The 21,277-nt window shown below is 36.5% G+C and overlaps 1 protein-coding gene across 2 annotated transcripts in view; it reads right to left on the reverse strand.

Moving 5' to 3' along the window:
• Positions 1–12,397: 12,397 nt before the first annotated feature.
• Positions 12,398–21,277, reverse strand: part of Hesr (HES-related) — a 152,637-nt gene continuing 143,757 nt past the window's right edge. The window contains exons 1-2 of one of the 2 annotated variants that reach the window (XM_067784574.1): positions 17,027–17,358; positions 12,398–13,334 (exon numbers count right to left, since the gene is read on the reverse strand). In XM_067784574.1, the coding sequence (XP_067640675.1) occupies positions 12,582–13,334; positions 17,027–17,221 (948 nt within the window). In that variant the 5' untranslated portion in view covers positions 17,222–17,358 and the 3' untranslated portion in view covers positions 12,398–12,581. Of the gene's footprint in view, positions 13,335–17,026; positions 17,359–21,277 lie in introns of those variants that run through there. The other variant, XM_067784575.1, reaches the window with a different exon arrangement.

A 21,277-nucleotide genomic window follows, 5' to 3' on the forward strand; every position in this document is an offset into this window, starting at 1 on the left:
AATTTCGTACAAACACATTCTAGAGTCACCCTGGGCCACCCTAATGGCGATATCTCGAAATGGCGTCCACCTATAGACCTAATGCCCACTCCCTCTTAAAATGCTCAGTAATACCTTTCGTTTGATACACATATCGTACAAACATTCTAGATTCACCCCTGGCCCACCCTAATGGCGATATCTCGAAAAGGCGTCCACCTATAGACCTAATGCCCACTCCCTCTTAAAATGCTCAGTAACACCTTTCGTTTGATACCCATATCGTACAAACATTCTAGAGCCACCCTTGGTCCACCTTTATGGCGATATCTCGAAAAGGCGTCCCCCTATAGAACTAAGGATTACTCCCTTTTAAAATACTCATTACCATCTTTCATTTGATACCCATATCATACAAACACTTTCTAGAGTCCCCCCCTGGCCCACCCTAATGGCGACATTTCGAAAAGGCGTCCACCTATAGATCTAATGCCCACTCCCTCTTAAAATGCTCATTAACACCTTTCATTTGATACCCATATCGTACAAACGCATTCTAGAGTCACCCCTGGCCCACCCTAATGGCGATATCTCGAAAAGGCGTCCACCTATAGACCTAATGCCAACTCCCTCTTAAAATGCTCAGTAACACCTTTCGTTTGATACCCATATCGTACAAACATTCTAGAGCCACCCTTGGTCCACCTTTATGGCGATATCTCCAAAAGGCGTCCACCTATAGAACTAAGTATTACTCCCTTTTAAAATACTCATTACCACCTTTCATTTGATACCCATATCGTACAAACACATTCTAGAGTCACCCTGGCCCACCCTAATGGCGATATCTCGAAAAGGCGTCCACCTATAGACCTAATGCCCACTCCCTCTTAAAATGCTCATTAACACCTTTCATTTGATACCCATATCGTACAAACGCATTCTAGAGTCACCCCTGGCCCACCCTAATGGCAATATCTCGAAAAGGCGTCCACCTATAGACCTAATGCCAACTCCCTCTTAAAATGCTCAGTAACACCTTTCGTTTGATACCCATATCGTACAAACATTCTAGAGCCACCCTTGGTCCACCTTTATGGCGATATCTCGAAAAGGCGTCCACCTATAGAACTAAGGATTACTCCCTTTTAAAATACTCATTACCACCTTTCATTTGATACCCATATCGTACAAACACATTCTAGAGTCACCCTGGCCCACCCTAATGGCGATATCTCGAAAAGGCGTCCACCTATAGACCTAATGCCCACTCCCTCTTAAAATGCTCAGTAACACCTTTCGTTTGATACCCATATCGTACAAACATTCTAGAGTCACCCCTGGCCCACCCTAATGGCGATATCTCGAAAAGGCGTCCACCTATGGACCTAATGCCCACTCCCTCTTAAAATGCTCAGTAACACCTTTCATTTGATTCCCATATCGTACAAACTCATTCTAGAGACACCCCTGGTCCACCTTTATGGCGATATCTCGATACGGCGTCCACCTATGGAACTAAGGATCACTCCTTTTAAAAATACTCATTAACAGCTTTCATTTGATACCCATATCGTACAAACATATTCTAGAGTCACCCCGGTTCCACCTTTATGGCGATTTCTCGAAAAGACGTTCGCCTATAGAACTAAAGCCCATTCCCTTTTAAAATACTCATTACCACCTTTCATTTGATACCCATATCGTACAAACACATTCTAGAGTCACCCCTGGTCCACCTTAATGGCGATATCTCGAAAAGGCGTCCACCGATAGACCTAAGGCCCACTCCCTCTTAAAATGCTCAGTAACATCTTTCATTTGATACCCATATCGTACAAACAAATTCTAGAATCAGCCCTGGTCCACCTTTATGGCGATATCCCTAAATGGCGTCCTTCCATAGAACTATGGCCTATTTTCTCTTAAAATACTCTTTAATACCTTCCATTTGATACACACGTCATACAACCACATTCCAGGGTTACCCTAGGTTCATTTTCCTACATGGTAATTTTCCTTATTTTGTCCCCATAGCTCTCAACTGAGTATGTAATGTTCGGTTACACCCGAACTTAGCCTTCCTTACTTGTTGTTTTTATTTTTCTTTTTACTAAACTAGTCAAAGACCTTCTTGAGCATTCATACAAATATACATACATAGAATAGTTGATAGTGCTTTGATTGAATTCGTTTTCATAATCTATTTATTAAGTATAATGTATATTAAAAATAAATTAAGAAATTAACAAGTAAGGAAGGCTAAGTTCGGGTGTAACCGAACATTACATACTCAGTTGAGAGCTGTGGAGACAAAGTAAGGGAAATCACCATATTGTAAAAGGAACCTAGGGTAACCTTGGAATGTGTTTGTATGACATGTGTATCAAATGGAAGGTATTAATGAGTATTTTAAAAGGGCGTGGGTCTTAGTTCTATAGGTGGATGCCCTTTCGAGAAATCGCCATAAAGTTGGGCCAGGGGTGACTCTAGAATTTTTGTGTACGATATGGGTATCAAATGAAAGGTGTTAATGAGTATTTTAAAAGGGTGTGGGCCTTAGTTCTATAGGTGGACGCCTTTTCGAGATATCGCCATAAAGGTGGACCAGGGGTGACTCTAGAATTTGTTTGTACGATATGGGTATCAAATGAAAGGTGTTAATGAGTATTTTATAAAGGAGTGGGCCTTAGTTCTATATGTAGACGCCTTTTCGAGATATCGCCATAAACGTGGACCAGGGGTGACTCTAGAATGTGTTTGTACGATATGGGTATCAAATTAAAGGTATTAATGAAGGTTTTAAAAGGGAGTGGCCCTTAGTTGTATATGTGAAAGCGTTTTCGACATATCTACCTAAATGTGCACCAGGGTGATCCAGAACATCATCTGTCGGGTACCGCTAATTTATTTATATATGTAATACCACGTACAGTATTCCTTCCAATATTCCAAGGGCTTTTGATTTCGCCCTGCAAAACTTTTTCATTTTCTTCTACTTAATATGGTAGGTGTCACACCCATTTTACCAAGTTTTTTTCTAAAGTTATATTTTGCGTCAATAGACCAATAAAATTACCATGTTTCATTGCTTTTTTGTATTTGGTATATAATTATGGAATTTTTTTCATTTTTCGTAATTTTCGATATCGAAAAAGTGGGCGTGGTCATAGTCTGATTTCGGCCATTTTTTACACCAATACAAAGTGAGTTCAGATAAGTACGTGAACTGAGTTTAGTAAAGATATATCGATTTTTGCTCAAGTTATCATGTTAACGGCCGAGCGGAAGGACAGACGATCGACTGTGTATAAAAACTCGGCGTGGCTTCAACCGATTTCGCCCTTTTTCACAAAAAACAGTTATCGTCCTAGGAGCTAAGCCTCTACCAAATTTCACAAGGATTGGTTAATTTTTGTTCGACTTATGGCATTAAAAGCATCCTAGACAAATTAAATGAAAAAGGGCGGAGCCACGCCCATTTTGAAATTTTCTTTTATTTTTGTATTTTGTTACACCATATCATTACTGGAGTTGAATGTTGGCATAATTTACTTATAAGCTGTAAAAATATTAACTTTTCTTTTAAAATTTGAATTTAAAAAAAAAAAATTTTTAAAAAGTGGGCGCGGTCGTTCTTCGATTTTGCTAATTTTTTTAAGCAGACATAAAGTAATAAGAGTAACGTTCCTGCCAAATTTCATCATGATATCTTCAACGACTGCCAAATTACAGCTTGCAAATCTTCTAAATTACCTACATTTAAAAGTGGGCGGTGCCACGCCCATTGTCCAATATTTTACTAGTTTTCTATTCTGCGTCATAATCTCAACTCACCTACCAAGTTTCATCGCTTAATGCGTATTTGGTAATGAATTATCGCACTTTTTCGATTTTTCGAAATTTTCGATATCGAAAAAGTGGGCGTGGTTATTGTCCGATATCGTCCATTTTAAATAGCAATCTGAGATGAGTGCCCAGGAACCTACATACCAAATTTCATTAAGATACCTCAAAATTTACTCAAGTTATCGTGTTAGCGGACAGACGGACGGACGGACGGACGGACATGGCTCAATCGAATTTTTTTTCGATACTGATGATTTTGATATATGGAAGTCTATATCTATCTCGATTCCTTTATACCTGTACAACCAACCGTTATGCAATCAAAGTTAACATACTCTGTGTGCAAAGCACGCTGAATATAAAAATGTTGAAACCTTAGAAAAAAAAACGCCATTAAAGGCTCTACTTAAGAGTTTTCCGGGTGACATCCAAGGCGAATTCAGTACCAGTTTTTGTTATCCCAACAGCTGCCATCACCTTGTGTGGATTCGCCTTGGTGACACCATGGAACATTTTACATTTTCCGTAAATGCTATGTAATTTTGTCCAGTTAAACTAAAAACAAAAAAAAACTTGTATAACAAAAACGGATATGGAAGGAAAATGCTGAGACGGGAAACAATGTAAATTAAAAGAAAATAACCTTAACATTTTTTAGGGAACTTTTACCATTATTATAAGATAAATTGGTTTTGGGTTGAAAACCACTACAACAACCAAAATGTATTATGGGTGATCCTTAACTGTTATAGTGACCAACAGTTTTTTTTGGTTACAGTAACTAGAATCGACATTTTTAATTCTTTTTTACTTATTAGTAACGAAACCACTTACGTGATTTTAGCTTCAATTTCTAGATATCACAGCACCTTATGTGTGAAAATTACGAAACGGTTTCAAAACCAGATGTTTTCTATATCAACGGTGTTCTTTCCAGCTCTTTGGAGTCCTACAGTGTCTTTATTGTTAATTTACTCGCTTCCGGCAGCAGGCCGTCTTATAGGTCGGAAGCTAGGTTTAATACCTTACCGGAAAGCTTGTACAAGAAGCCAAGCGGCCAGAAGTTACACTAGTGAAGACTATTTTAGCATGAATAGCGACAGGCGAAACCTGGCTCTCTTGAGACTTAAAAGAGCTATTCTTGTATATATATATTTATCCGCTACGGTCCAGTAACACACTCAATGTACTTCATTTAAATTTAATACGGTGATACTATAAAATATTCTTGGACTACTATTTAGGCGTTGCTAAGTGTTAAAAGGGTTGAAACTTAATTAAAATACAAAAAGCTAAATCTTTTAGGTCAATATGGGCATCAAATAAAAATCAAACTAATGCGCATCATTACGGATTACCACCTTTTGATACTTTATCTATTCTAACAGATATTTTGATGAAATTGCGTCCAATAGGGATTGAAATTGTCGTGGTTAAATATGCATATTTCTAAGTAGTCTGGCCAAATATCGTGGTTGGTTGTTTCAAAGTTATATATATATTATTTTTTTATTCGCTACTACGGCATTTCACGGTGTTTTAATTTTGAGTGGGGTTGCCTAATAACGTTCATCATACAATTTTATGTTTCTATATCGTATATCTATAAAGCTTCTGCGACAAAGTAAAACAGACTGAGCTACTTGTTACATTAAGTCCGGTATGTAGAACCAGCATTCGTAGGAATGACAAACGACAACGGGCAATCTCGACTCTGGCATACTTGATCTGTAACTCTGAACAAAATTAATAACTTAAGTGCAAGAATATCTCAGAAAATCTTGTGTAACTTTGGATCAAAGCAAAAATAAAGAAAGATTCAGTGGTGGCACTGCGACAATTTATTCGTTAATTCAAGTTAGCACCGTCGTCTTGCTGCATAAATGTAAAAAAAAAACCTAACCTAGGCAGACCACACCGACTAAGTGGCGCTGAAATAAGGTCAGCCTTTAGACTGTGTTGGTTATTTGGTTTTCATAGAAAGTTCCATAGAAAAATTAGACTATCTGAACATTATAAAGAATTAGTTGAGTCCCAGTGCTAAAAAATTTAGTTTGAATAAATGGATGGTGTTTCACCAGGACAGTGATCATGAACACTCGGTGAAACTTGTCAATGAACGGTTGCTTTATTACATCCCAAGCAATTAGATTACCCCCTGACCTGTCTGACGAAGCAGACTTGCGTTTTTTTCATGGGTTGGATACTGTATATTGATAACGCAGTTCTACCGGCGCGATCGAGCAAAGATGTCAACCGATTCTGTGTGGTTTAGGCTTATGGCCTCCTCATGCCTATCTAGATCAAACTGCTCAGTAGGCAGGTGCCGGATCTGATAACAATATTTATGCAGACAACGCTAGCAGGTGAGGATAGATCAATCAGTTCTTTGCTAGGTTGTCCCGGTTTATGACAATTCAGCAAAAACTATCTGGACAGAATTTCGTTATCCTCTTTAATGTTGAGCTTTTTGCCTCACTTTTTGGTGCCCAGGGATCATAATAAGACATCCCAGAACAGATTGACTTATTGCTTTGTGAGTTGTTAGCAGTATTTCTTTATATTTGCCGAAAGTGCTGTTGCTGCATATGGCTGCACATGACCGATAAGAAACCAGTAATAAGGCGATGACAACCTGGTGTTTGTTTTTTTTTTTTTTTTGTAAAATATTTTATCATTTGTTTTTAAATTCTTTTTTCTTGCAATGTAGAGGTATATATTATTGTAAATAATAAGGAGAACGATTCGAAAATCGGCAAATATTTACGATTTTCTATAGAATACTCGACAACAAAAACAATATCTTTGGGTTTTGCTTATTATGCTTTGTTTGCTTTTCGAAATATGCTGTGCTTATCTGAATTGTGATATCGCCATATTTCAAATATTTTTCTGAACATAAAGTTGGCGCCTTTTAATTTATATGTTGTTGTTATTTTATGTAGCCGGCTCTAGTTGTTTGGATTTTACTCATCAAATCTTCAAAATAGCAAAATTAGTTAGCTAAATCAATTATACTTCAGAACAAGCAGATGTTCCTTTTATGGATCTCCGTTTCTTGATCTTACCATGAAATTAGTAAAAAAATTAACTATCAAGAAAAAATAAAAAATGTTGTTCCGCACAAGTAAAAGAGCTGTTAATCAAATCACATTGACATAAAACCGGGCCTCCTACTATCCATGTGGAACCCTCAAACTGCCTGTAGTTAGCCTTGTAGTAATGCATATTACTAATGACACTTATTCGTAGGTATAAACAACATCGCCTTCCTCGATTCATGGACATCCTATCCCTGAGTATAGACGCTTGCCGCCATCGGTACTAACTGGTGAGGACCAACTTCGTAAATATCACCGCTCTGAGCGCCCCCGTTACCAATAGTATTCCGTTATCACTTTCTGGTGAGGATCCACGCCATCAATATCCTCTCAAATCGTTCCGATTACTAATAGTACTCCGTTATCACTCTCTGAGCGCTACCACTACTAATAGAACCCTGTTGTCATTCTCTGGTGAGGAACAACGTAGTCAATATCCCGATCGTCATAGTTACTAATAAAAATACGGCATCACTCTCCGAGCGACATCATTACTTATAGTATCCCATCATCGCTCTCTGTTCTGTACTCTTTCTTTGGAGAACCGCAACTATCCCGGCGACGTTAGCTTCAAGAAGGCGTCCTCCTACGTTATACCACGGCTAAAAATCAAAAAAGCTACTTAAAAAAATCGTCTAATATATTATATAATATATAATTTTATTTAGGAATATATATACAATTTCGTACACAAAAATTAATATAACAGATTTACAATTCAGGGATTCGATACTGATTACAGCAAAAGTAATTACGCGAGGCAAATGCCAAATATACATAAAACATTTAGCTTAAATACATTAATATAATTAAAATATAAATTCGAATTATTTTCGAATATAAAAATACAAACATATAAAGCTTTAGCCATGCAGTTATACAACAAATTTATTAATACAAAAAAGTAATTTGTTGCATTAATTCATTAAAACAAAAAGTTGATGTGTACATTAGACCATTATAGAAAAAAAGGTATTTCTCTCATATTTCAAATAGGCTCACAAGCAAAGTTAGTGCGTAGGATGAAATACCAAAAAAAAAAGTTCAGCCGTTAAACTCTCAGCTAACAAACATTTGTTAAACACGATACGTTCATTTTCACAAACTCTAAAGACTTTTGAATAAAGAAAACATTTTCCGATGACATAAACACAACTTAATTTTAATTTAAGGTTAGGTTGAGCTGGACGGCCAATAAAAAAGTTATTGGACGACCAAACGCAAACACAAATTAGGTACCAGAACTTATGTTAGATATAGAATAACTCTGCTCTCTTGACAAATGCTAAAATTCTTCTAGAACCTAGCTTAATTGCTGCCTAGAGATATTGCAACTCTGCCGCCACTAGTAAGTAGCCTTTTTTAAATTGGTTTGCATAATTTAAGTTACCAAGGTAATGAACGTTTTTTTAATTATTGAAAATAAAAAAACCAGGAATTTTATTGACGAAAGTTTATAAAAATTGCTTCTGATATCGATACTTAATGTGGTGGTTCCTATTAGCTCCTTCTTTTTCATTTTGTTACTTAGCTCATGCCTGCTTTAGCTCAATTTATAGTGAAATCAATGACTAACCAATTTCTTGGCCAGATGAACGAAGGGCAGTTGATTAAAGACTCACGCAATCGCACTTCTTGTCGCTACAGTACTGATATTGAGTTCGTTTGTAGCAACTCTATGCATTGCGGAAAAAATGTCGAGTCATAGTTTTTAAATATTCAAATTTGATGAACTAATTTTTATTTTAAGTAGCTATAAGTAGACAAGGATAGTATAGAGAGAGAACAGGGTGAGTGAGGCTCACTTTTTTAATGTAGGCGAACCAATTTCGGACAGGGCACATCTGCCGTGTACATTAGTTATATTATATAGATGAGCTGTTTTTATAGACCATAATGCCCTACCCCATCCCTTGTTTCATGAGGGACTTAACTGATTTCTCTCATTTTCACCGGAAATCTCCACCAGTAAAAAAAGTGTCTTAAATTTTGTCATGATAGGTAATGACTCCCAAACGTTTGAAACTTATGTTTCAAAAAAGGGTCCACTATTATTATATTATTTTCAAAGATTTTAAGTTTTTCAATATCCTGTTATAGCTAGTTAGTAAAGTAAAATATTACAAACAAAAAATATGTGATGTTGCTTCGGCCGGGACTTGAACCCGTAACTTTCGTGGTGAAAGGCATATCGCGCCTGCGGTTTGGTTTTCACATCTGTCATTAGTTAATGCAACGGCAACAGCGTTTAGTTTTAATATCACACCGAAAAGTGTAATACCGTATAATTACACCGAACTTTTTCACATAGCACTATTTTGGTGCTAAGTTTGAAAGCTTTTGTGCATTGGAAACTATTTTTAAGTAAGAATAAGGCATCAACTCCTAGGCTATGGTTTCCTACATGCGATCAAGTTTCAAAATTTCTGCCAGTCTTCCAGTGATTCCAGTATATTTTTCTTGAATGTTCAGCGATTGTTTTCTCACCTAGAATTTTGCATATTCATTTCCGCTATAAGAAGTAGATAATGATAGATAACATAATGACAAAGCATATGTGACCCGGTCTATGAAAAGGTGGCTTATGACTCAAACAATTTTCCACTTTTTTCTGGTTTCGATAGTTTTTGAGACGCTCTTTCACGTGATGAAATGCTTAGAAGTGTACTAAAAATGTAGAGAAAGAAGAGCACAAATGAAAGACGATGAAGCCTTTGGTTCCTTCGATGCCACTTTGGTGGCTAGTAGCGTGCTCCGCCTACCACGCCGAAGATCCTGGGCTCCCTCCACGAGCAAAGTAACATCAAAATTTTAGAAACAAGTTTTTTAATTAGAATCAAATTTTTCTAAGCGGGGTCACCCCTCTGCAGTTTTTGGCAAGCACTGCGAGTGTATTTCTGCTCTCAGTGAAAATCATCTACCTTGTAGATGCCTTTCGGAGTCAGCATAAAACATGTAGGTCCCCTCCCGCCAATTTGCAGGAAAAATTAAAAGAAGCACCACGCAAATTCGAAAAGAAGCTGGGCCTGAAATCTGTTGGGAGGTTATCGCGCCTTACATTTATTTTTGTTTATGTTGTCATATAAAGCGAAATTTGTTTAGACATATTCAGACAATGTCTTTTGTTATTATTTTATGATATTTTTCTTATCGTCGTATTATTCTGGCTTATAATCAACTTTCTCAAATTTTGGAGAAAATATTTTTTATAAAAAAACAATCGCTATAGTTTAACAGCCGGCTGTGCAGTGGTTCAAGTGCGGTAAAAATTTAAGATGCACGAAATGCATAAATTATTTTTTCTATATTTTTCTGATTAGCCAATTGTTTGTGTCTATGGAAAAAATTACTCAAATTTCACTCTTTGGTATAAACAGAATTCATTAAAAACCCGAAGGAGTTGTTATCCTGCAGGGTAGCAAATATTTAATAGTAATTTGAACCAAATTTCGTTTAATGAATAATGCCACTGATCAAATATTTTAAAAACATTTTATGATTTTTGAACTAAAAATAAAAAAAGGGTTTTCCAAAAGGTATACAATATTAATCTTCCTTTTATCCATTTCCTATTATTGTGCGAAATGAAGCGATGGACGTTTTTAAAGATAATAGAAAAAAAACTCATAAGGCTCTAAGCTAATTTTATTATTTCTGCATTACTCATATCTTAAAGAAGTGAAAAAAAATCAAATTTACTGCACTGTATTCTTAGCTGCTACAGAAATTTTCATATCCTTATCATTTCTCAAGGAGTGTTCTTGAAAATTTCTAACCTTTTTGAATATACAGCAACGAAAATAGCACAGTTTTTATAAAATTTAAATTTTTTTTCTTTCTATTTTCTTTTTACTGTTTTATATAATTTAAGAAAACAACGTCCATAAATTTATAAACTGAAGCTATGAAAAATAATATCAAAAATGTTTTCGAAAAAAAAAAATCTGAAATTCGAATAATTTTATGAAAACGTAAACCGCAGTTTTGTAGCCGAATCAGTTTTGGTGTAGCATAGTTAAAGATACATAGGTCTCCCAAATTCGCAGTAATCAGCTACTTTGGAATCACTTCAGGGGGAAATTCTGCTTAAATATATTGAAAATTGGTATATACATATTTAGTTTTCTCTCCTAAACCATTGTGTTACCAGAATTTTGATCATCGAAGGTCTTGGGGAGTGTTATCGAGTTGATGGTCCTTTGCCGGATACAGATCCGGTACGTTCCGGTACCAAGTCCGACCATCTCGGGATCGAATACACACTAGATCGGTTCCTCCTCCAATCCGCACTTCCTACATCTGCTTTCACCGGCAAGGCCTTATTTAAAAGCTTGTGACGTCAGAAGTGTTCCAGTGAAAACCCATCATGAGCCTATAATCATCCCATTTCAATTATAAGCACAACGTTGTTTGTCTTAGACTGTAAGACCACGGCATGATCTTTGAATATTTGCAGCTCCACGCTTGGTTCTATGGGTTCATGGGGGGGATGCGCCCTGTTTAGCTAACTCATCTGATTTTTTATTGCTATCTATTTCCATATGTTCAGGGAACCAATATATATGTATATTTCTCCCTATCCTGACTCTTTTCAGGGACTGCTTACATCCTCACACACGTTCATTTATTTTGCTATGAGGTTAGTGAAAGTGAAAGTGATCTAGCAGCTTGAAAGGTTAGTTTATTTTCGGATCAGCGTGGTATACCGCAGGCCCTATTCCTTTCATTTCTATAGCACTATCGATATACACGTATATGGCCTCGAGTGGTTTTTGAGCACCCTTGCGCCAACCTTTCACTCTATTGAGACTCAGAGAGATCCATTGAATCGCAGGTAGGGAACTAGGTAGTCTGTTCGTCCAATATTTGATGACACTATAGATTATGGGGAGATCTCCCGTTATGCTAAGTATTGTTAGACTACATACAAGTTTTTTCAGGTACGTTCTTTTTTGCGTGGCCGTTCCCCAAACAAGGACTCCAAGGTTACAATAAATTCGCGTTTTTTTTTTTTTTTTGTGTTATGAAAATAGCTTCAGCTAGAGTTAATCTACCTTCATTGATGTCCATAGGAATCGGCTTAAAAGCTTTATGTCCGGACAGTTTTTATCGCTTAGCTCAGCATAAATTTTATCAGGGGTATATAGGCCCAAATAATATTTAGTAATGGGAAAAACAAAATTGTCGTAAATGAACTAAATCAGAACTAGCTTGGTAATTGCGGTATTGTTGTTGTAAACGCTAAAATTAAACTCTCCGAACGCTTATGGGAGTTTCACGGATGTAGAGAGTCATTTGCTCATACTCGCTAGTACTAGTGACACGCGCGACTGAAGCAGAATCGATTTTTTGAACCCTTGAGACTTTGGTTCTATGCAATAAACTCTCCATTTACAACAAGTATTCCATTTTATTAGCCACTTTATAAACTCTAACGAATGCACCAACTTTTTTTGGTCGAAAAAAAAATTATACTTTTTTCGAACGGTCTAATAGATGTACACACAATTATATAAAGGTAGCAAATTCCGTTAATTTACAAGCCAGCATTTTATCATAAACATTGAATAAAAATAAAAATAAAACATTTCCGTTGGAGCTCAACCGACCAAAAGAAATGTAAAACGCTCACGTGCATTGACATGACTTACATCACCAAGGTCGCCAAACTATGCCGTCGGCCGATGGATATTCACTATCATTACCGCTAGAAGAGCTGCAGCTACTATCGTCACCACTTACTTCCAAAACTCCATCACACGCGCCATTGCAATGCTTGCTCAACCCGTCTTTTCGGCCATATGGACGCATTCGTCCTGCTCCGGTTGCTGCAGCACGCGTTGCCGCCTCCCAAATACGTTCAAAATTGGAAACAGCTGAGGTGGATATTTTCATTTGCTGTTGGCTAATATTCAATGCCGCCGCTACATTTATTATCGGTGGTGGTGGTATTGTGGTTGGTGCTTTTTTGGTTACTCCTCCATCTACATGTCGTAGATCGCTCAGCGGTGTGGGAAATCTTTGGTAATGTTCATTTATGTTATAGGCCATAACATTTGCTGCATTCGCAGATGTGTGCATTGCAAGTGGTGTTTGTTGTATGTGAGTGGTTGAATGCGCACCATTGGTTGCTGGTGTTGTAGCATTTGTTGCTGCCATATTTGGTACACAATTTGTAATATATTTGATTAAATCCACATTTACATGTTTATTTTGGTGATCGTAATTTTGTAGGAATTGTGAAACCTCTACAGCGCAATGTTGAAATCCTGCCCAGAATTTTTCCATATTTATTGTGTTAGTGTGACCTACGAATAAGCCATTTGTTTCGCGTAAGCGATGTAGATGGCGTACCGTTAATTCTAATATATCAGCTTTTTCAAGTTTCGAAAGGTTTTCACCATCCTGAAAAATTAAAAGAAAACATACTTGTTTTAAAAATATGGGAAGTAATTTTTAATATATATTAGGGTCTGAGTCGGCTAAAATTTTTACTTGCTTTTTATCGACATTGTAATTTGCAGCTTAACAGTACCTATAAACGCCAATATAAAACTATATTTTATAGCCACACTGTTCAATTCGAGTAACTTTGGCAAAAACTTGAAGTTTAAACATTCGGCCGTGGTTGGTTAATCCATGGTGAACAGTAAAATTGGATCCTTTTCAAAACATTCCTCTTGCGAAAGTGTTGTAGCTTATCAACTTGGTTTCTTCAAATAGGCAAATTCTGGTTCTGCCCACTTTAAAAGCAGCGAAAAAGAACCTGAAGTATCAAACCGTATCTCCTTTTATAGAAGCACCGCATAAAAAGCTGGTTTTAGTCCCCTAACAAAGTTATTTTTGTGTCTAGATTGGACAAGTACACTTCTGTTGAATTCCTCAAGTCCTATGTCACTTCAAAACTTAAAGCTGACCATAGTTAAATTCAAATTTAATTATGAAGGAAACATTCCCTCCCTTAGAATCGATGTCTACTCAAAAGATTTCGATACAATTGTAAATATCAATTTTTGAGACCATTGACTATTCAAAATTAAGCAAAAATACCTTTCCAAAGTTCTTACACACACCATTGCCATCCGAGGATGTCATTTTAACTGTAATTGACTTCATTGACCCTAGATACATCGGAATCCTGCTAGATGGGAGTTTTATCTGCTTAGCTGGTGCTATCTTCCCCATTCTTTTAATCTATCAGTGTATATTAGACTGGGTTGGTCCCCATACAAAAAAAAAAAAGAGTTGCTAATGTCCGCCCCTAAATTTGAAGATTATGTTGAGAGGGTTTCGGGAAATTTTTTTTAAATTTTTTTTGATCCTTCGAAATACAGCCGAAAAGGTTTTTTCGTTGTAACTTGGTTATTTGACGTCCTGGCTTTTCACCTCTATTCTTTCAATTTGCTGAACGCGTTAACAAAAAAAAATAAAATTTCAAAATGTAGAATTTCGAACTTCGTAAGCCGATATCTATTTTTTGGAGGCTAAGTTCGAAAAACGGAGATAGTACTTTGTATACTTAAGCCTCAATCTCTACGAAAAAGTGGGGTTTGTCCAATACCCAGAAAAAAAGTTGATTTTTAAATACGAAACAACAGGTTTGACTCACTTATTTACTTTGACTTCCCCTATACATGATATTTGACTTATCTTTATTAACTTTTCAATGCAAACCCTGCAATTTTTCCTCCAAAAATATCATGATTTTCAGGTCTAAGTATAATAAGAATCAGGTAAAATAACAGTTGCAATAACATCCTTGGGGGGGGGGGGGGGATTTTGTTAGCTGACCTAATCATGTGAAAACGACTTCATAGCTTAAAAGGACATTAAACGGAAATGTGAAGCTTCTCAAGGCCAAAATAATGATACATCAATTTTAAAAATCGGACGTCAAATAACCATGTTACAACGAAAAAACCTTTTCGGCTGTATTTCGAAGGATCAAAAAAATTAAAAAAAATTTTTCCGAAACCCTCTCAACATAATCTTCAAATTTACGGGCGGCCATTAGCAACTTTTTTTTCGACCCAGTCTAGTGTATATGCAGCATATTTCACTATTTCGTGATAAAGCTCTTTGACTCAATGATTGTTGAAGGTGATTTCAGGATAGGTTGAACTAGCCGGTCACTAAAGACCTCACATAGACTGAATGTGTCCATAATGTTAGCAGAATTTGTTCGAAATCCCCAATAAGATACCAGGACTTATGTTATGACTCTGTCCCCTTGGCAGATACTAGAAGTTGTCAAGGACCTAGCTTGATTGCGCCTCGAGATCTGGCATCTATGTCGCTCCTAGTATCGGGATCATTGACATCGCGATAGCATGATACGAACACAGAACGTGCTCAAGCGTTACTTTCTGCAGCTCGCATTTCCAACATCTGCTGTTACTAACGACATCTAACTTATAAGCATGTGACGCCAGGTACCAGTGCCCAATAAGTAAGCCCATCTTAAGTCTTCTCCCTTTAGAGCTATAGGCAGCGTTGTGAGTCTAGCAGGGTGTGATTTGCGCATGAGGTTTTGTTCACGCCTTTCCTACTTAATATGCAACTCCTGTCTTCTTTTGATTTCTCCCAGAACAGAACAGATGGGAACGTCTACCTTCGATTTATGGATTATCCCCCCCCCCCCTTGCCAACTCATAAACCTTTTCGTGACCTTCTAACCCCTTATGATCGGGCACCCAGTAAAGATGCATGATCCAGCCTGAACGAAGTCTCTCCAATATTTCATTGTATTCCATAACACTTCATTATGAAATACTGTTTGAGAATATTGTCCTGATCGCCATCTGACTATCAATATATTTATTGAATCGAGTACTGGTTAAGCGCGCTTTCTCCACAATTTCTGCTGCTTTCTTCACGGCTTCATACTGTAGGATGTACTTATTTCTGGATCGGCACAGTAAACAGCAGAGCCCACCCCACCCCTTGTTTTAATTTGAATTAATCTGTATACACGTTTAAAATATGTTCTGCCATTTCCGCACTCTTTTGCCAACCCTTCAGCTCGATTGTGGCCCCAAAAGCTCTTTCGAAGCTCAAGTGCCATGTAGTTCGTTCGCTGTATATTTAATGAAGTTTTACTGCTGCATTCTTAAGCCTTCTAACGTTTGCTTCCGCTAAATTTTTGGCCATTTGATCTGCGAGTGGGATGTGCAGAATGGAATACACTGCTGCTATGTTGTAGTTTTTGTAGCAGTGCTTCGCCCCACCTAACAGCCGCGACCGATCACAAATCTGGCACACCCTACGCGGCACTACAATGAGCGGGAATATTCATGAAATATGCAAAAAAGTGTCGCGTAGCTTAATATGCTCCATCCCTTTGTTTTATCAAATAAGAACTGCTAGGAAATAGCATCATCATCTGTCCAAATATCTTGAAACGCGCGTACTTTCAAATGACGTACAGTCTTAACTCGATCGAATACGGAATATTCAGGTCAACCGGACTGTATATACAACACAAGTTCGAGTAAAAGGATTGGCAGATCAAATCGTGTCACTCCTACTACAGGTCGTGCAATCTAGTCTCTATATTATCAATTACTATATCATAGGGATTTTGGTTTACACAACAAAAATTATAAGTTGCGTCGCGTTGCGTTATGCATAATTTGCCCCTTAACAAATTTCAGTAATACAAAAATTCAATATAACTTCACCAGAGACGAAATTAGGCAATTCACAATACCACTTGGGAGTATCACTGAATATGTTCTGTTAGCCCAAAACTTTAAGAGCTGGCGTATTGTGATCTTTAAATCACACAAGATCTCACAAATGTAAATTTAATGAGACAGCATGTTTCTCGGTGGATATAAATAGCAGGAGGGTTTCTAAAAAAAATAACAGCAATGCGCTAAGCCTGATGATCTCAAAGACTTATCTCGAAGTATATATATAGATTTAATAAGTTTTTTAAATCAATACCGGATTAATTAGAATAAATTCGATTATATTAAATTCTTTTTTTTTTGGCGTTTTTACTGTTAAACTAATCGAACTGTTTGAGGCTTTCGACGTAAACAACAAAACTTGTACAGCTATTAGCATAGCAATTCTTTTTTGTCACAACTCACCGCCTGAAAAGTGCTGGTCATTAAATCCTTCAGTTCATCCAAACATTTATTAATACGCGCACGTCTTTTGCGCTCCAACATTGGTTTCATAATTTTACGGTATTGATAGGTGCGCGACACTGGCTCCAAAGGCAAGCCGTGCAGCATAATATGATGAGCATGATGATTTGGCGCCATTTTCGTAGAATAATTCATGAACAAATTCACTTAGCTTAAAATGTTTCTGATTTTTTTTTTTGTCTTTCAATAACAGTTATTTAAATGTTTTTGTTTTTTTTTTTTTTGTTTTTTAATAACAGTTATTTACATTTTTTTTGTTTTTTTACGCACTAGTACGCACTTTATATTTTAAACTTCTCAATCCAACGCTTAAGGGCACTTTCTTAACTAGTTTTCTGACGAACTTTATACGCTCACGTAACTATCAAAAATGATAGTCAATGCGAAATAAACTAACCTTTTATTATCTCACTCTATGGGAGAATGATCTCTGGAGCACTTTTGTACACTCGCGTTCACTCTCATTGGTAATTCGCCGGTTGCAGCGTATTGCTGGTCCACCGGTCGAACATAACGACCAATCGTCGCGTGCGCTGCTAGAAGACGGCACCATAAAAGTTTACATACAAACAGCTCGTGCGCTCTTTCAACATGATCGTATATACCGATTGCTGTGATAAATATCAAATTGGTATGAGACATTGTTGCATACACAGTAGCCAAAACATAAAGTTGAAGCACAAGCTTTTGCGCTCCCACTTTGTATTACAGACGCTCTTTCTCAGTCTCTTGATAATTTTATCTCGCATACCCCCTCGCAGGGCTTCCATAAATCAATTTAAGCTGACCAAACAAACAAGTTTCATATTCCTATTGTGTAGGCAAAAAAATAATTCAAGCGCGTACTGAGATGAGCAGCGCAGCACAAAGCAGATAAGATTTCATGAATGAAATTCCTTGCTCCATAATACTAAGTAGTACGTTTATTTATATACCGGATGAATGAATAACAAACTCGAACACAAATACAACTACATACATGCACACGCATACTGTAGCATACGGTAGCTGGCAAAAATATAATAAGTTGACAAAGTCACACGTTTTTATTAGTGGCGTCAAAGTGAGAAATGTATGTTCGCTTATTTTTTGTACGCATTTTAGTATAAAGGGTGTTTCTTATAGTGACTTATTTCTGAAACTTCAAAGAAATTTACAAAATTTTTTTAAGCAGAATTTTTAAAGAATGCAATCAGCCCGAACTTGAATTCATGCCTTTCCTTTCATTAAATAACAGCTGTACTTTTACACAGGGTACTATAACTTTGATTGGATAACGGTTGATTGTACAGGTAAAAAGGAATCGAGATAGATATAGACTTCCATATATCAAAATCATCTGTATCGAAAACAAAAATTTATTGAGCCATGTCCGTACGTCCATTCGTACGTCCGTCTGTCCGTTAACACGATAACTTGAGTAAATATTGAGATATCTTCACCAAATTTGGTACACGAACTTACCTGGACCAGACTATACAAGTATTGAAAATGAGCAAAATCGGATGATAAATACGCCCACTTTTTATATATATAACATTTTGGAAAACACAAAAAACTTGATTATTTAGTAAATAATACACCTAGAATATTGAAATTTGGCGTGTGTACTGATATTGAGACTGTTAATTAAAATCTGAAAAAAAATTTTTAAACGGGTGTGCACCGCCCACTTGTGATAAAATCAATTTTACAAATATTATTAATCATAAATAAAAAATCGTGAAACCTATCGTAACAAAATTCAGCAGAGAGGTTGCCTTTACTATAAGAAATACTTTGAAGAAAAACTAACGAAATCGGTTAAGGACCACGCCACTTTTATATAAAAGATTTTTAAAAGGGTCGTGGACGAATAAAATAAAAGAGTTTTATATCATTGGTATTTCATTTCCCAAGTGGATTTATAACAATAAATTGGAAATACTTCAAATTTTAAAAAATGGGCGTGGCACCGTCGCTTTTATGACTAAGCAATTTTCTATGTTTCGGTAGCCATAACTGAAGAAAAATTAACGGATCGTAATAAAATTGGGTACTCAAATTTTCCCTATAGCAGGTAATATTTCTAGAAAAATGGACGAGATCGGTTAAAGACCATGCCCATTTTTATATAAAAGATTTTTAAAAGGGTCATAGAAGAAAACAATAAGCTATATCTTAGCGAAAAAGAGCTTTGTTTCAATAGAATTTTACTTTCTAAATTGAATTATACCATTAAATTGGAACACACTAAAATTTTTTAAAATGGGTGTGGGACCGCCCCTTTTTTGTCTAAGTAATTTTCAACGTTTCTGGAGCCATAAGTCCACGAAAAATTTGGTGCACATTTATGCAGGGTTTGAATTGCTTACTGAAAAATAGTAAACTTTACAAATTTTTGGCTTTACCAGCAATGAGTTTTTTGTTGGTTTGGAATTTTTGTGTACAGCTTACATTTGTATTTGAAAAATATTTCAGCAACAGAAAAAAGCAAATCAAACAAAAAAAATTTTTTTTTTTTTTTTCATTTTAATTCAGATATTACTTGAATGGATGCGAGCTGTCGTAGTCAGCAGAAAAAAAAACTTGAATATTTTACTATGCTTTGAAGCTATAAGAATTTCATTATCAACTATTTTTAAGTAAACATTTTTCAGTTTTTAACAGCCGAAATTTTGGTTTCGAATTACTTGCTGAAAATAAGTAAAAATAAATTTTTGTTTACTATTTCAGCAGAACTATTTGATTTTCAAAGGGGCATACAAACAATTTTACGATGTATTGATCGTAATAGCCTTCATCTAGGAGTAGGTATTTCCTGTTTTTATGTTGTTTTAACACCCGACACACATATATACGCATGCTTCTACTGAAAAAAAAAGACAAATACGTACGTACAAAATTTGTACCTCCACCGGTAGCTTGGTATATGTACTGGAGTCATTCGGGGCTTTTTCCGGAACCAAAGCATGTCATTTCAATGTAGCATGGATCAATTTCTCGCGGATCGTTCAAAGTTTGTCATCCAATGTGTAACTCCTTGCTTGTGGAGAGACTAGAGCCTAGCACTGCCGTGTCTACCGAAGAAACACATATTTATAAAACGGGCACATATATGTCACATGCAAAACGCGATGTTTTAGGCTAACCCCTAAGACTTGTTGTCGATGCGATTTCTTTAAAACATGTATGGCTCCTTTCTGTTCACAACCACGAGTGATTCATGCCGCGTTTAAGCGCACCTCCGTTTCTTCAGTATCTATTAGCACCAAAGCTGTTCTGATAGCCAGACAAAATTCTCGTTTGTTGCTAATTTTTGTAATGAAATTTGTCATGCCGCTACTTTCGAACACGAGTAAGGTTCCTACAAGAAGTGGCCGTAATCGGTATATAGCCACGCAGAGTTTTTATATGTATATCAAATATATTCTCTAAATTCACTTTCCGATATTTAAATACCTAATTGAGCTATTGTTTTCAAGTCGGGAGCAATATCTTCAGATATTCCTATTCAAGGAGGAAGTGCTCAAAAAAAAAAAAAAAAATACAATCGGCAGACAACTACGTCCACTTTCTTTATAAAAATACAAACATATACGTATAAGAGATCTCTGTAACTTACGAAGAGCTGCAATATTAAAAATTAAGGGGAACATCCTCGTAATGATGACTTAAATTACGTATTTTACAATTTTGAAAAACTGGCGTGGCAACGACTTATTGGCCCATGTATACTATTGCACTTATTCTGACGACCATGAGACAATGTCCCTTAAAAAAATTAAAAAAATCAACATAAGTCACGATGTACATACCTTCGAGGAGATTTAGGTCGAGCTTCTCTTTCTGTTTAAGCCCATTCCGCACGGCATCTGTGAGGAAGATGTATTTTCGCTGAAAAGCTTTTCATAGCAGAAATACACTCTGAGTATTTGCGAGACCACTGCTAAGGGGCGATGTTGATGTTGATTTTCTGGGTACAATAACCTAGTTCCTTCGGTATAGTAGATAATCCTGTTACAAATATGAGTGTATCATACACATATTTAACAGGCGAAGCTCTGGCTACCCCAAGTTCCTCATGGAACCATGGGATGGGGAGGGCGGAATGGCCTAATGTGGTCATATTAATCGTTCCCGAGATGGTCGGGCTAGTACCTTAAATATTGCTTTGTTAGCGGAACGTACCGGATCTATATCCGGCAAAGG

Source organism: Eurosta solidaginis, chromosome 4 (assembly GCF_040869045.1).
Source record: "Eurosta solidaginis isolate ZX-2024a chromosome 4, ASM4086904v1, whole genome shotgun sequence".
NCBI lineage: Eukaryota > Metazoa > Arthropoda > Insecta > Diptera > Tephritidae > Eurosta > Eurosta solidaginis.